Below are 16,073 nucleotides of genomic sequence, written 5' to 3'. Positions count from 1 at the left end.
TTCGCGTCCTTGTCGACATGTCAATTATGCATCCAAAATCATCCAGATTTAAAGATTTGTGCAGGTGTTACTTGGCTGTAATACATATTTTGTAAATTAAAAGAAACAATTATGTACTTGTTCCTCATATTTGCATTGCTTCTTTTGAAAACAGTAGCTATATATAGTATTGTTTCTTTTTTGGATAAAATATTAAAATTAATTATCAATTATTGTATATATACTGTAAACACATTTTTTACATAGTATTTCATTAATTTCATCTATTTTGACATTTTCAAAAATGAAATAAAAATAGTTTGTTTAGCTGTTGACATTTTTCTAGGTCTATTTACACAGGCTTCTGAAAAACACACTAAACAAATACAGTACACTTTTAATATGTTTTTATTCCACAATGTTTTTAGTTCATCTACCATATCTTCTGTATACTATTCTAAAAATGTAACCTTTGATATAATTGTAGCCTAAAGATATTTCAAATTTATATGAACTGTGTTAGTGTTTTTTGTGCTACAGGGAAGTTGGAAAATGCTATGGTTACTCAACTGGCATAATTTGTGGCAGGAGAATGATAATGAGTATTGGTCATAAAATTTTGGCAAAAGGTGGCATCTCTAGAGCACTATTTCGGAAGACAAAAGTATAAAATGATGATGATGACAGCATAAACACATCAATATGATGATAATAGATGAAGTTAACAATATTAATGATAACTATGACATAAATCCATATTTACTATTACTGTATTATTATTAAGTGAAGAATATAATGAAACCAATATATACACCGATTATGTTTAAATAACAAAGAATTAACTCTAAACATAAATTATGATTCTTTAATAACAAAGATGACAATAATTATGTGAACACATAATGGCGGTTATGAAGTCAATTAATACTTGGATGGAAGAAAATATACAGAGTATTGAGTACCAATTTACTTATTAAGAAAAATGAAAAAAAAAACAAAAAAACAACAAAATATATATTAAATAATATAAGTACTGTAATCTTGCAAGTCGTGTTAGTTACCTTTGAAATTAATAAACATTCAACATAATATAAATATGTAAACAGTTATATATACATCAATGAAAGAATGACACTAATCAATTCAATAACATAAAAAAATAAACAATCATGTTGGCTAGAATCATTTAAAATAATGGTTGATTATGATGTTGCATTCTACACTTTTCTATGTTCTAAAATAGCTACCATTTATTACATTATATTGTTTACATAATACAGTATATTGATTAGGCCAGACTTTTTTTTTACCTTATTTAGCAAACCCACCGCTCACCAATAATGATAATTTCAAATAAAAATTTTATTTTTGGCCAATTAGCGTACCTGCTTCCACCAAAAATGGGAATTTCAGAAAAAAGTAGAAGTTTTTCTTTATTTCAATTACACCTTCCGCTGCACTAAAATCTCCAAAAATAAGATATGTTTATTTCCTTTTAATTACATAAATTTACAGCATTTAACCATCCCATTACTATACTTATTTTATTTTGTCCTCCATCTGGATGTTATTGGTAAAACAATCTGCTCATAAGAAAAAAGAATTTTATTTTTAATATTTTTCCCACCATTCTCTGATGATCTTTAAAAAACTAAGTTTGCAAAACAAGGTATAAAAAAGGTCTCGCCTTAGCTACATAATATAATATATATATCTATGAATATTTATTAATTAAATTTAAATAAATAAAGTCAAGATGAGCTAGTCCATTTGCTGATTGCATCCTATATACTTTAAAGCCTCAATACACCACTGTATCAAATAGTTCCTTAATATAATTATAAGTTATTGGTATTGAATAATGAATGACTGCGGAACAAGGTGGGAACAAAGGCTTAACTTAGTCACATTTAAAGCCTTCAAAATATATAATTCCCTAATATAAATAGAAAAGATATTGGTATTGAATAATTACTGAGGAGCAAGTTTCAAAAAGGTCTACTTTTATAGAAAAGTAATATACTGGTAATGATAACTGTGGAGAAAAAGCCAACAAAATCATGAACCTAGTAAAAATAGGAGGAATGTAACTAACTTTGGTTTTGTATGATTTTGTATCGAACAATTCCATAACACTTTGCTGTTAAATAGTTAAGTACTAATTTATTGCAACTGGTTGATCCATTCAGATAATTTATAAAGCTGAGAATCGAACAACAGTCATACGAATGTCTGCTGATTTTCAGTGTCAACCTGAACAGATCATTAAAAACGATATGTTACACGTTGTGTAGAATTATGTCGGTCGATGACTGTCGGGCGCCGTGACTGCCCAGCTTAAGGTTAATGATGTAATATATATTGCCTTGATTATCCTACTGTAATCATATCTTGATGAAGGTATAAACACAGTAAACAAGATGTGTGTTAAGATATGAAAGACAGCCTACTCCACAACAAATAAACTTACAATTAAAAAACTAATAATAAAATATGAAATTAGATCATATTCTTATTAATACTATACCTTAAAAGAATTGTATTCTATTTTGAATGTTATCATTCATTACAAAGTTTTGCTGGCCTAGTTGATAATCTAATTTTAAGTTAAACTGGGTACATCAAACACATTTTTACTAATATTGTATACATGATTACATATCACTACCAAGATAACAATAATCATAAACAATTAAAATGTTGAATATTATGGCCTGATATTTTGACTGAGCATTTTCAAATAGGTCACCAATTAAAGACCTGCGCTAAACCTAGGAAACTCTGTAAATTCAATCATAACATAGAAAAGCATTTAAATGAATCCAATAAGTTATAAATTTTCAAGCACTGAAACTGCCAATAAAAAGAACATCTAAACAATTTCATTTTCTTTGATTTTCACTATGAAAATTCATTCATCATTGATTCGCGCCAATACAAAGAATTTAGGTATGGTATGGCAAAAGAAATTTTTTATGTTCTAATTTAAAATTGTAAGTAAATGATGTAATAGTAGCAATTTGTAAGTTTATTACCTGAACAGAGAAAAATGTAGGTGATGAGTATAATTTGGCCAACTTTTTTTTTATTATTTAAATATTGAATTTATATAGAAATGGCAATAACAATAAGTATTAAAGTAGCTATAGCTAAAAAAATATGAACCATATTTTTTTTAATTACTATATTATTTTTTCAATGTAAACACTATACTAGTTGATATAGTTAAAGAGGGTTCAATAAGTATCTACCAAGGTAATCATTGTTAATACTGCTATATATTATCTATAATTATTTTAATCGATTATTTAATTCATGGAAAACTGCTGTTAATATATAAGTAATGTAAATCTCAATGCAGAAAAAGAAATATGTAGTCTTCAATAATACTAGTTGTTAATAAGTATTGTATCAAGATGATCATAATTAATACTGCTTTGTATAACTATAATAATTGCAATTGATTATTTAATTCATATGGAAAACTGTGCTCCTATGAGCAATGTTAGTATTAATATATAAGCAATGTAAGCAAGTCTCAATGCACTTAAAAAAAAAGAAGTATGTGGTCTTCAACTTCTTACTATTTTCAAAGAATCATTAATTATGTAAATACTCGCAATATTTAAAATGGGATCTAAAGCTATGTACCAATCAATATGAACATCACAATTAGGCCTACTGCTATATTTATTAATTATACTGTACTTAATGTATATGCTTCATATTGTATTCTATTTAATTCATATGATAATCGGTTAGGAATTCTACAGTATAATGCTATATTAATCATTTCTACACAAGTTTTCATCTGATTATCTGTTCCTACTGTTTTTTTTCTATTTATATTTTTCATCTAATATTCATTCCCAGATAATATACATTTCATGGAAGTGTCTTTATAATGCCCTACTATGCAACATAATTATTGTTCTGAACTATTAGATTTAAGGAAGTTAAAACACTAGCTTAGAGTTTTCGTTATCACAGCATATGTTATAAATCCGAGGTATTTCACTAGTTTGTATTTTAAAAATTGAATATACTTTGTTATTAAAATTGGGTAGGCTTTTCTTCAGCAACCCATACTTTCCTCTAAAAGACAACAACCAAATAACAAATTGACTCAGTTTGAGCAGGCCCAAACTATGGTGTATCGTTGCTTTATATGTTTCTGAGTTAGCCCTCTGAAATTTCTATATAGAAATGTCAAGAACATATTTATAGCTGTTGCAACATTTTGAAATATTGTTTAGCAATGCTATGAATAATATTGCAAAGGGAAAACAACTGATTAAAATAAAATATGAATATCTTATAAAACTGCACATCTGCTTCCTTTTAACTAAATTCAGACAGCTAAAAACCACATATATGTAATATCCATTCCAAATAGATATTGTTATCATATAAACTTTTCTTCAGCCATTATGTTATTTTTTGCATATTTGTTTTATATTATATTATTTATATTGAAATAAAATAAATATATAATAAAAGGACCTTATTACGGAAGAAAAAATGGAAAATTGTTAAGTAAAGTGTTTAAAATCTATATTAATTTTAGCAATATTTGGCAAGAGATATACATATTACACAATTCTTCAATTTTCACAAATTTGTCTAATAATATATTTAAGGGTATCAGCACCAAATTAAAAAGCAATAGACTGTGTATAAGAATGTAATTGTAATATTAAACATAATCCAACATATTAAAATTTTGCTATTCAAGACACTAAAACTAAATTTCTTTGTCAAAGGCAATGTTAATATTAATGTTATAGTCATACTCACTTTTTATTTATTTCATTTCAACAGACCAACAGCGAATCATCGCCACTAACAGGCTGCTAATTTTTGCATGTACAAATTCTATTTTTGGTATCATAGTAAGTAAGGAGGCATAGTCTGTTTAGTACTAGTAATATTAGGCTTTTTTTAAAATCATAGAGATTTTATATAATGTCATGCTAGAAATATACTGAAAGTTGCATACAATCATGTAGTAATAAATAACTTATATTATAATTATATTTATACCTTGATGACATGACTGAACAAATGAGTTAATTCTACAGAGGTTGGTATTTAGCAAAGTTGATTATCATATCATCTGCTCATTGGTTAGTAATCTATTTCAATTTTATGTATATTAAATAATATGATTTCTGAAATGATTTACAGCTTATTTACAATAATAACTACCAGTTTGATATGTCATGCAAAAACATGTCTAATTTCTATCTTTGTTTTTGTATTTAGGGTGAGAATTTTGTACCGTTTTGTTTACCCTTGATTGTCAATTATATTCATACTCTGCTTGGAATTTGTAAAAATCATGAGTTCCATTATCTTATTGGCTATAATGCAGCTTGTAAACCGATTTACATCATCGAGATGTGCTTCTTGATTGACTTTATAACTGATGATCTTGAACTGGCTGTTTGCATCAATGAGGCCTGGTTCTTGACTTTTTTTTCAATTGTTTTCATTGTCTGCGTACGGCCACTTATACAGGTTCTCTTCCTTCACAACAAGACGTTTTAATCGTTTACTTTGACCCTTCTTAGGCCTATGGGGAGGCCACAGAGGGCCTTGGTGGACATTGACCTCGCAGAAATCCACAAGGGATTTCACCTTGCCGAGGAGGGTTTCTTCCAATCGAAAGCGACGGCGAGCTAAGATGAAGAAAGCCTCCAGGAAGGCGCCAAAGCACATGCCGCATGATGTGCCGGCGGGTGTCTCTTGTTTCCACCTGCGTACAATGTCAATGTACATTATGTCTACAGCAGCCATCGTAAGACTTCCAACACACACTTTGGCACGTCTAGAGTTAAACAGTAGAATAAAGACATTAGAATTACTACTAAACTATTAAAAAGTTAATGATAATGCACTGAAGAAAATTCTAAATGGTAAACAAAACACAATGCTTTTTAATTGTACAATCAAAGTAGCAACACTTATGGTGCCCAAGCAACATCCCCAATATAACAAAAACAACAATACAGTAATAATAAAAATATTTGAATCCTATTCTTTGCACATTAAATACAAAGAAGTTCCATGAAAGACGACATTTAATTATGGTTAAAAAGTACTTCATAGGGTACAAAATGAATAGCACTCACCGACAAAAGTTCCTAAACCCTGTGGCTCCCATATGTTGAGATTCACGCACCCCTAGGAATAAATGGAAGAGCCCTGCAACCTTCTCTATCAATCTCAGGTGCTCGTATCTTTCAGAGTATTTCATTGGCCAGATTTCTTCTAAACAGTCAAAGTGAATCTCTTCCTCTTCTTCCCTTCTTCTGCGTCCAGACGGAATATGTTCACAACTTCGGGACACAAGCGCTCGTCTGAATAATAGCAACGAAGTGCAGCCAATTCATTAATGTATTTTAATTGTGATGGTAAAGGTAGGTAAAGGTAGGAAATAACCTGTGGCGTGCAGCTTCAACTAGGCTGAAATGCACACAGGCATGGACCAACTCATTCTACAACTTTCGTCTCCCCCAGGGTCACATCGTGTCTGATCAGCTGCCAAGCGGCACACTTTTGTCTGTTCACAATGAGAAGGGCTGAATGGACCAGTACCCCCAACTCTTCTCGAAGGATGTACTGGGCCAAGCCAATTGTGTACACATTGACAAGTGTGCCGTTTGTGCATGTGAAGTCGCAGTACCTAATGCTCTGTCCACACTATCAAATTTTCTGTGACAAATATCTCTAACTTGGCCGTGTAAAAGGCACTGATGTCACATCAAATCGATTTACAGGCTAATCACAGGTATTTGCTACACAATCATTAATAGAGTGGAAAGAGCATCTACACAGGCACTATCTAAAGCCCTATCCACACTATTACATTTTATTTGACAAAAACATGTGACATGACTAAATATGGTCACGATGACATCACACCATGACCATATATAGGCACATCATGACTATATATGGGCATACAACAAATTTTTGTCAAAGACAATTTGATAATCTGAACAGGGCATAAGGCCTACAGTAAATTGTCACTTTAAACTCATATCAACCATACTTTCTCATTTGAACAATTTGATATTAATTAATGATTACATTAACTAAACCTTGTTTATCTGTACCAATAAATATATTCTTACTTGGCAGATGATAAACGTTTAGATGGTACAACAATCTTCAATGTATCCATAACTAGTGGTATCTTAATCTCCTCATCTACGGGACTTGGAACAGACTCTACAATGCCAGGAGATGGCTCGTACTCGTAGTCTAACCGAAGACTTGGATTGGCATTAACCTCTAAAAGAATTGGCTCCAGGCCTTCCGTTATCAGGATGTCAAAGCCAAGAATCTATCAAAAATGTTATCTGGTTATTTCTTACAAGAGTAGGAGAATCAAGTATAAAGCTATAAAATAGTCCATGATTAAAACATTAATAATAATAATAATTATAATTTAATAATTTTTATTGGTCCTCATTCTAATAGGAAATCGGAAATTTCGGGCTAGGACCCTGTGGACCTGAGGCAACCGCAGTGCAGCGCCACTCAACTTAACTACAACATAACAGATACATGGATACAATACAAACATTGTCCTTAACCAGCGTCACTCTCAATATGAGGGTTATTCAAGGAGCCAAGCGATCAGACTCCAATTATAATGCAATGCTGACTGAGTTTGAACTGGGGGCTTCAGCACAAGAAGCAGGAACAATAGTTTAATGGGTGGAAGAATTGTAAGAAGAGAAAAGAGGAAGAAAAGTAGGGAAAAATAAACATCTCTTTACCTGAAAACAAGATGGGCCGGGTCTCTTGGAAGGAATTTCAAGTTCGTAACAAACTTTGAGATCTGGAAGCAAGGAGGTTATTGTCTTCACTACAATTGCTTCAATTTTACCCCATAATTGGTCTGTGTTCACACCATTTGCTTCTAAAGTCCTGAACACACTTTTCATAGTCCGTTTACTGCCTCTGTCGAGATTATCCGTATGAACGTAGTCCTTACTGTGTTTGTTCAGCGAGTAATTCGTTAGGTGCATGTAAACTTGATTCAAATTTTTAACTGTTGGTTGTTGGTAATGCATGGTACAGAACCGTGCCATTCCTTCTCGACTGATGTAGATATTAAGTGGATTTAAAGATGCAAGAAGGACATAAACCCGTAGATCAAATTTAGTTTTTTCCAGTAGCAATGGCCGTGTAATGTACTCCTGGATTATAGATGGGCGGACATTACCGTGCATTGACAACGAATTTGGATCTGTGATCAGATAGATTCCTTCCCCTTGACTTCCTTCACTCGGTTTAACAATAAACGTTGGTTTATAGTTTGGGTTTTGTTCTTTCTCCTTCATCACTTCGTGGTAAAATTTTTGGTGTTCATCCGGAATGAGCCATGATGTTGGGAAGAAGCTGAATTCCAATGGAAAAAGTTGCTTCATTTGATATAGTAGTTTTGTAAGTTGTGATTTCCTTACCAGACCTATTAAACCTAGAAATAAAATATAATAACATATATATATAAAATAATCATACTACTTAAAAGAAAGCAAGGACCTATTAGGTAAAACAGTAATAACAGTGTCATTTCAAATCAATTCAAGATTCACATACTAAAAATCTGTAAATTCACAAAAACCAAATTGTTTTCAATCTCTGAGTTTTCTTTTATCAATTTTATTACAGGTCGTTATGATTCAAACTAAAAAGTTAAAAACCTTAAAACACTTTAAAAGGTTAAATTGTGATTTTAAAAAAATAAATAAATAAACTGCTTTAAATTGCAAGTTTATGGACTATAATTCAAACTTTGATGTATAGCGCCTTTGATAATGCTTTCATTCTAAGGGCTATATCAAATTATTTAATTGCTTTAAATAAATGAACAAATCAATGATTTGAATGATACAGGATGATCTCTTTACCAACAACATAGCAGTCTACAAAGTGATAGTTTTACTCAAAATTCCTAACTAGTAGCAATGAACTCAAATAATACAGGTGATAATTATATGTGAATTTGTGACATCTACAGCACAAAAAGTGCATAATTAATGTCAGACTTACCTGGAAATTTGTTGACTTTCCCCGAGAGGACAGCCTCATTATCATTAAAACTGAGTGCATTCCAGTACAGATCACAGCCTATCTTCCTTCCAGTTCGGTACTTGAATGCAAAACAAAAATAAATTTAGTATATAGGGGTCTAGATCTGGCAGAACATTCAAAGCACACAATTGCACAGTGGTGTATCTAAAAGTATTGATATGGAGGGAGAGGGGGGTGGTGGGGATGATGGGGTGTATGAAGGTTAAGTGGGAGGCTCGATGGTTAAGTGAGGGGGCTTTAGTTGGCAAAGTAAGTAAAAATGAAGTGATATTTAACTACTTGAGCAGAGATTTTTGCTAAGCAATTTTATAGAGAGGGAAGGGAGAATCTGGGGTGCAAACCTTTTTTTCAGGTTTGGTGGGGGGGGAGTGGGTGTGCTCCTTCGTTAAAGTACATTACGATTCAAGTCCTACTTGTATACCAAACAGAAGAATTTTTTTTCATATTTCTATAAATTGCATTCAGACGAATAATTACAGTAAGGAAACAAATAAAAACTAGTAAAATAGCCGAAATCGCATTTATAAAGAAATTAATTAACCCATAATAAAGAAATATAAAGAAAGAGACAAAGAAAATGAGATAATGCTAAAGTAAATAAAGTAGTAGAACGTATGTCCAATCTATTGCCAGTCTATTCAAGCTACAATGAAAAGACTGTTTAATCAAATAAAGATTTGAAAGGTTGTTCAGCAATCAATAATTTGTCTGGTGTTATACTACACAGGCAAACAAAACAAGGCTCCAAGTAGGTATTGTTTGAACTCGTTGAGATACAAATACTGAATATCTATAATGATCGGGGGAGACTTTGTTAACCTATGATATGCTAAACTAAAAGTGAAGTGAAGTTGAATAATTACTACTCAGTACTATAATTTAAAAAGACATGGAACACTGGAGGTGACTACAGACGCTTTTTATGCAACATTTCAGGGCTAGACATTGGACCATCTCCTCTTGAAGTTCACACAAGTTAGTGTAAAAACGGGCTAGAAGTAGTCTTCAAGCCAGCATAATTAGAGGGTAGCTCAACCTGAAACCTTTAAATGAAAACCGAAGCTAAAAGTAGTCTCCAAAAGACAACATGGGACAATCACTTATTTATTTCAAAGAAACTTTTTTCTTTTTTCTTTTTTTACTTGAAACTGATTAAAACACATTTTTTTAAAATCTGAACAGCATACAGTAAAGTAAACATAACATTTACACTTTACTTGACTTTAGGTATGTAGTACCCATCCTTTACGTAAAGAAAGAGGTTATTTTCTTTTATGTTACTTGGCCTTTCCATATATTCCCCATCTTCAATAAGCAGCCTTACAATAGGTTTCTGATTCAAAGCCAGTGGCCTTAAAAACTAAAATTTCTTTTTAAAATCTAGCTTTTCCAACAAAGCTTTTTGTCATGAGCACTTTGATACCTTTTTATAGAAAATCAATTAAAAAATGGGACAGTGCAGGCCAAAAAACAAAAGTGAGGGGGCAAAATGACACTTCAGCGGTTAAAATACGTGGAAAATGTCATTAACTTTTTTTCTGATATAGTTTTATGATGATATTGGTATCGATATTTTTTTGAGGCCATGTAATTGAATAGTGGTGGCAGAAATACTAAAAAATTTAATTAATTTATAGTCGTCAAATTTAAAATTTTTTTGTTCTTTTAGATATTACGGTAAGAGTGCAAGATACGTACTCTACGGAAATAAAGGTACAGTTTAACTTTTTTCTATCAATAATCATTTTACCAATAACCATTTCCACCCTTGGTGTACTTTTTAATTCATAAAAGATTTTAATGAGCATTATAGGCTAAGGCCTATGTGTATCTTAGTGTACTGTTGATGACTGATAATGTATCAACTATCATAGACATGCTGTATGTACACAGTATAGTAAGAATAATTTTACAACACAAAGAAGGTTTATCAATATTAAGAACAATTTCAGGGGCATTTGCTTATCTAGTGAACACCAAAGTAACCCACCCAGTCTGCAGACTTACTTCTAGTGGGGTCCTTCAGGTGGTGATTAGCCAGTACCGTTCACCAGGAGACCAATTCTAGTCTTCCAAGATTGTACTGCAATCTTTAACATGCACATGACCGAGGGTTTAGACTCTTCTAAATGACATAGTACAACCCATTAGCTGCAATGCAAGGAGGGCAGCAGATGGGAGTGAACCGTGCACCAAAAAAGGTTAACAATGAATCTCCATGGTTCTATATACACACAGTGGCTACCACCAGTGTAGCTAAGATACTCACATTGTACAAATTCTACACAAAATTCTACAAAATATTATTAAATCTTGAGATCGTAGTGAGTGAATTGTACAGAGTTCAGTTCAATCTCAGACAATAAATACAATTTTTTAATATAAAATCCTTTATTCATCTTAAAATATAAAATGATACAAGGATTAAAATATAAAGAATATACAATTAAAAAAAAAAAAGAAAAAAGAAAAAACAAATAAGGCTCTAGGTTACAGTTTAAAAGACATTAAACTACACAAGAGGGAAAAGCAAAAATTAAAATAAAAAAGGAAGAAAAAGCAGTCAACCATTAGACCCAGGCCCAGAGTTAAAAATTTCAGTAAAAGGGACAAAAGAGCTCATCGACAGGTGTCAGTCACTTTATCTCCCAGGCTGGGCTGTATTTGGAATTCAAGATAACTGAGTCAATAACTTGTTAGATAAGCAAATGCCCCTGAAATTGTTATTGATAAACGTTCCATGTATTGCAACACCATGGCTACATACATGTCTATGGTAATCGATATTGTATGTACATACATTATCAGTCATCAAAATGTTTTGTAAATGAAGAGTATATCCAGAGGTGACGGAACTAGAGGGTTATGGAGAGTAATGTGTGACCGGAAATGGTCTGCAGTCAGTTGGTTGTTACCATGCGCCAGTGATGTTGGAGTATATAGTACAGCAATATTAAACTATTATGTAGGCCTAATGAATGAATAAATTTCGGAGTTTGTCGGGTAGTGAAATGATTATTTCACATTTTAAGTGCTCCCTAAATTCATAAGTGTAAGCTAAATTACGGTGCTTAATTTAATTAGCGAAGATATGGAGACAATTATTTCGAATCCCTCTTTCCAAGAGGGGATGCAAATGATGCTTTGTGAAAATGAGTACAAATTACAGCTCCTACTGACGTCTCAGTCGAGAAATACGGGTAGCTGAAGTTTTTCTCGCAAATCTGACTACAAAACCATATCCAAATTCACGTTCCACTTCTGAGCCTGTGTTGTGCTTCGCACACGCCGCTGAGGGCGGCGTTCCGGGAACCCTGCGTCAAGGGTGGAAATGGTCATCTACAATGATTAATAAAGAGCAAAAAATTAAACTGTACCTATTTTTTATCCTACAGTGCAGATATCTTATAAGGACAATTAAACTGCTTCATTTAAGACCTGTACACTCAAGGTATTTTAAATATCACCCATTTACAGAAAAAAACATTTATTTATACTGTACAGATAAACTTATTAAAATACACCTGTTAATGCTAAAGTTCAATTTTAAAAATTAGAGAGCATTTAATTTAAACACATTTTAATCTGTTTATTTTCAAATGTGGTCTTGAATTGGAGGTCATTTTGTCACATGGTACTTTCATAGGTGGTCTCGGTCTCGAAGTAGAGGGGTCTCATAAGTTTAGAGGGTGAGCTCAGTGTTAAAAGACTAGTGGTTAGTTGGTACTTTGAAAAAGTGGTCTTGAATTATTGAGGGGTCTCGGAATTAAATGGGTCTCATATTGGAGGGCAAACTGTAGTTATAAATAGAAGTATTTTGTAAGAAAAAAAAATGTACTATTGAATGAAGAACTTCATGAATAATAGATTTTACTTGGTATATTTATTGCCTTATTTACTAATGGCTCAGGATAATTTATAACTTTACAGTTACAGCTTTACTACCTATGGTTAAGTACTATTTTTCCAATAATAGTTAAAAGGTAGTATACTTAAGTATGCAAACCAAAAGATGTTAATGCGAAACAACAGAAGCATGATTTAAATGAAAGATCTCCTGCAGCAAATGTCAACACACTGAAGAGAGTAAAGAAGTAGTGGCATATCTCACTCCACCTTCACATCCCCAAACCTCCTCCCCCATCCCAACCCTCAAGATTTCAAGACTCGTCCTATAAGGAAGTTGTTTTAATTTAAATTGAACTGTTTATCATTTATTTGATTGGTAGGCACACATTCAGAATTTCTTTTAAAAACAGTGAGAAATTATGTGTCCGGAGGGAGATAGTTATTTACCATATTGTAGTTAAGTGAATGTAGTTAGAGCCAAACTGTAATTCCTTGCCCCGAAACCTACTGCAGACTCAGAAATACTGGGTTGGTGTCTGGTGGAGGATAGATTTCCACCATAGTTTAAGATTTATGTAAAGCGCCTATAGAGGGATCTGTGATCCACTAATAGGCGATATATAAATAGTTTTATTTATAGAACAATCAAGCATTTAGGAGTGTCAAAGGTTAGGAAAACCCAGGTGGTTATGGCTAATACAGCTCAGTCATGTGTGAATTGTATTAGCATCTTTTGTTACCCATTCAACTGTAAATTACCAATTTATTTCATATTCATTATGTACTGTTACCATAGCAATACTAACAAAATCACCCAAACATGATATTAGACACAAGCCACATATTAAATCACACAATCATACTGTATCACTGCTGGGGCGGATGCAGGAGAGGGGGTTGCAGACTGTACGATCTCGACCCCCTAAATTGTATCAAGAAAAATAATTGTTGTATTTTATTGTTGGTATGAATTACTGGTAAGATTTTTAAGGTATGAGTGTAATTTCCGTGCACCTAGAGGATCTTACTCTCACAATTTTAAAAACGTCAGCCCCAACCATGGTGGGGCTGAGATTCTGACACACCCCCTACTGCCAATCCTGCATCCATTCCCACTGTGATTACTGGAATAAGGATGCTTATGAATATACCCTGTAACTAAACATAATTGGAAAACTACAGTTCATGTGGAAACAAGTAAAATCATAAGCCACTTTCAGACAGGTTGGTAATATTGCGGTAATGCGGCTTACAGTCATGCGCCCTTTCAAAATTGCAAAAATATTGCTGTATAGCACCTTTCTGTATGAATAGTGCCAATATGGGTAGTGTCATTTGTAATTTTGTGTGAAAGTGTCTAAGATTATGCAAAAACTCACTGTACTGTATAAATCTTTTTCTCAGAGGCATCCAGATGCAGTACATATTAATACATACAGACAGTATCACTTTACACAAACGGCAACACGGTTTTTAGGACTTTCAAATTGAATCCTGCTGTGTTTTTTATAGATGCATTTATGGATAGGTTTGTAATACATATGAGATCATTCGAAAATACTTGACTTATGAGAAGTTATTTTATGGAGCACTGTGAGGAAAGATTATTTTTATACAGTACCCTTTTCCTTCTATTTAGACTCTCAGAAGAGGGAAAAATTGAATGGGTGGTCAAGAAAATCTTCCGATATGCCTTGAGACTTGCAGGGTGTTCGAAGTCCTTGATGGGGAATAGGGGAGGATGTCCCCGACAAGAATGGAAGTGGGCAGGTCAGGTTTTGCTCAAAATAATCCGGTAGTCCAGGGGCCGAAGCCCATGAAAACAGTTTTAGTATTGCACTCTATTAATGTGAAAGAAATAAGTATCATTTTTTTCTCCCCAAGAAATTGTGTTTTCCTCCCCAACTGGGGACACCAAGACAGGGGGCCCTTGCATGCTGGTCGCCCGCTGTTGCCACCTCGTGTAATTTGCACTGTTTATGATTTAAGAATATACATTTTTTTTAAATAGTGCCTACTACCCAGGCCTATTCATAGAGGCGGTTACTAGGCCGGCCCTAAATTATTAATTTTTTTTTCAAATCAAGAATGTTTTAATTAGAGTGGTGAGGGGTAGGCCTACTTACTTCTCTCCATGGCCAGCCCAAGTCGTCAAAACATTTTCGTAAAATTTCAGCATTCGACTTTGCTTTAGATGTGTCGACGGAAATTAATCTACCTCGAGAACGCTTCTTTTTATCATTACTTGAACATTGTTCAAGCGTTAATCTTGACACAAGATGACAAGTGTCGGGCAATGGTTCACGTCCACTGAAGTTGAATTCGCCCGCATCAGGCAACGAAGACGATAGCCTCTCCTCTGCCCATATCCGATGACTTGTCTTTCGGTATCGAGATGGGCCTTGGCGTTTAGGCGAAATTGTATCTAGGCCTAACCTATTGATATTTGTGACTACTCCAGCGCACATTTTTTTGTGCTTTGCATCTGAGTTATTTATCACAAACCTGAGATTACACTGACATTGTCAAGAAGAGAGGAAATCTTAAACGGCAAAGAAGATCATTGATTGTCCACAAACGATCGATCAACACCTTGCTAAAAATCGAATTGGGTTGTTAAATAACAAACAGCGCCCTCTATGTTACAAGATTTGTAAACTTACTGTTCGCTTTGCTGTTCGTTGAGTTTCAGGGGCGGTTCCTGAGATGTCTGAAAGGGGGAGGAACAAAAGGAAAGGGTATAGAAAGTTGGGCCGATCGAGATAACACTATCCTAGTGGGTCCGCGAAATTTTTGTTTTCTAGACGCCCAAAAATCTCTGAGGCGTTTTGAGTAATCAATTCTTTCTTTTCTTTTTTTTTAACTTTCCAAAATATGGGAGGGGGTGAATCCGCCCCGGCATTCGTACATTAATTATTTGTTTCCTTTACTTGTCTCCAATAAAAACACTGAATGCTTCTCATACGGTTAAACATTAATTAAGTATTGTACTAGAAAAACATGATCAATGATGATGAGGATCACCACGAGGTATCAACAACAACTGCAAGAGGTACTCTCGTGGTTGCGTTGGAACGTATTCCTATTTCATAGGCTCTCGGTTAGCGGGATGTGTGGTTATTACGAGGCTTAAT

General features: G+C 33.3%; 1 protein-coding gene across 1 annotated transcript; it reads right to left on the bottom strand.

The window, feature by feature from the left end:
* Window positions 1–369: 369 nt before the first annotated feature.
* Window positions 370–15,563, bottom strand: LOC117109916 (tubulin polyglutamylase TTLL11-like). Its single transcript, XM_033252384.1, has 6 exons — window positions 15,066–15,563; window positions 9,049–9,148; window positions 7,770–8,473; window positions 7,119–7,330; window positions 6,114–6,341; window positions 370–5,809 (listed from the first exon to the last, which is right to left on the bottom strand). The coding sequence occupies exons 1-6, from the start codon at window positions 15,405–15,407 to the stop codon at window positions 5,461–5,463; spliced, it is 1,935 nt and encodes a 644-aa protein (XP_033108275.1). The 5' UTR covers window positions 15,408–15,563; the 3' UTR covers window positions 370–5,460.
* Window positions 15,564–16,073: the final 510 nt, after the last annotated feature.

The sequence above is a fragment of the Anneissia japonica genome, unplaced genomic scaffold, assembly GCF_011630105.1.
Source record: "Anneissia japonica isolate Jap-2015-1 unplaced genomic scaffold, ASM1163010v1 scaffold585_len4108843_cov191, whole genome shotgun sequence".
In the NCBI taxonomy this organism is placed as follows: Eukaryota; Metazoa; Echinodermata; class Crinoidea; order Comatulida; family Comatulidae; genus Anneissia; species Anneissia japonica.
This window is presented reverse-complemented; position numbering and strand designations above follow the sequence as displayed.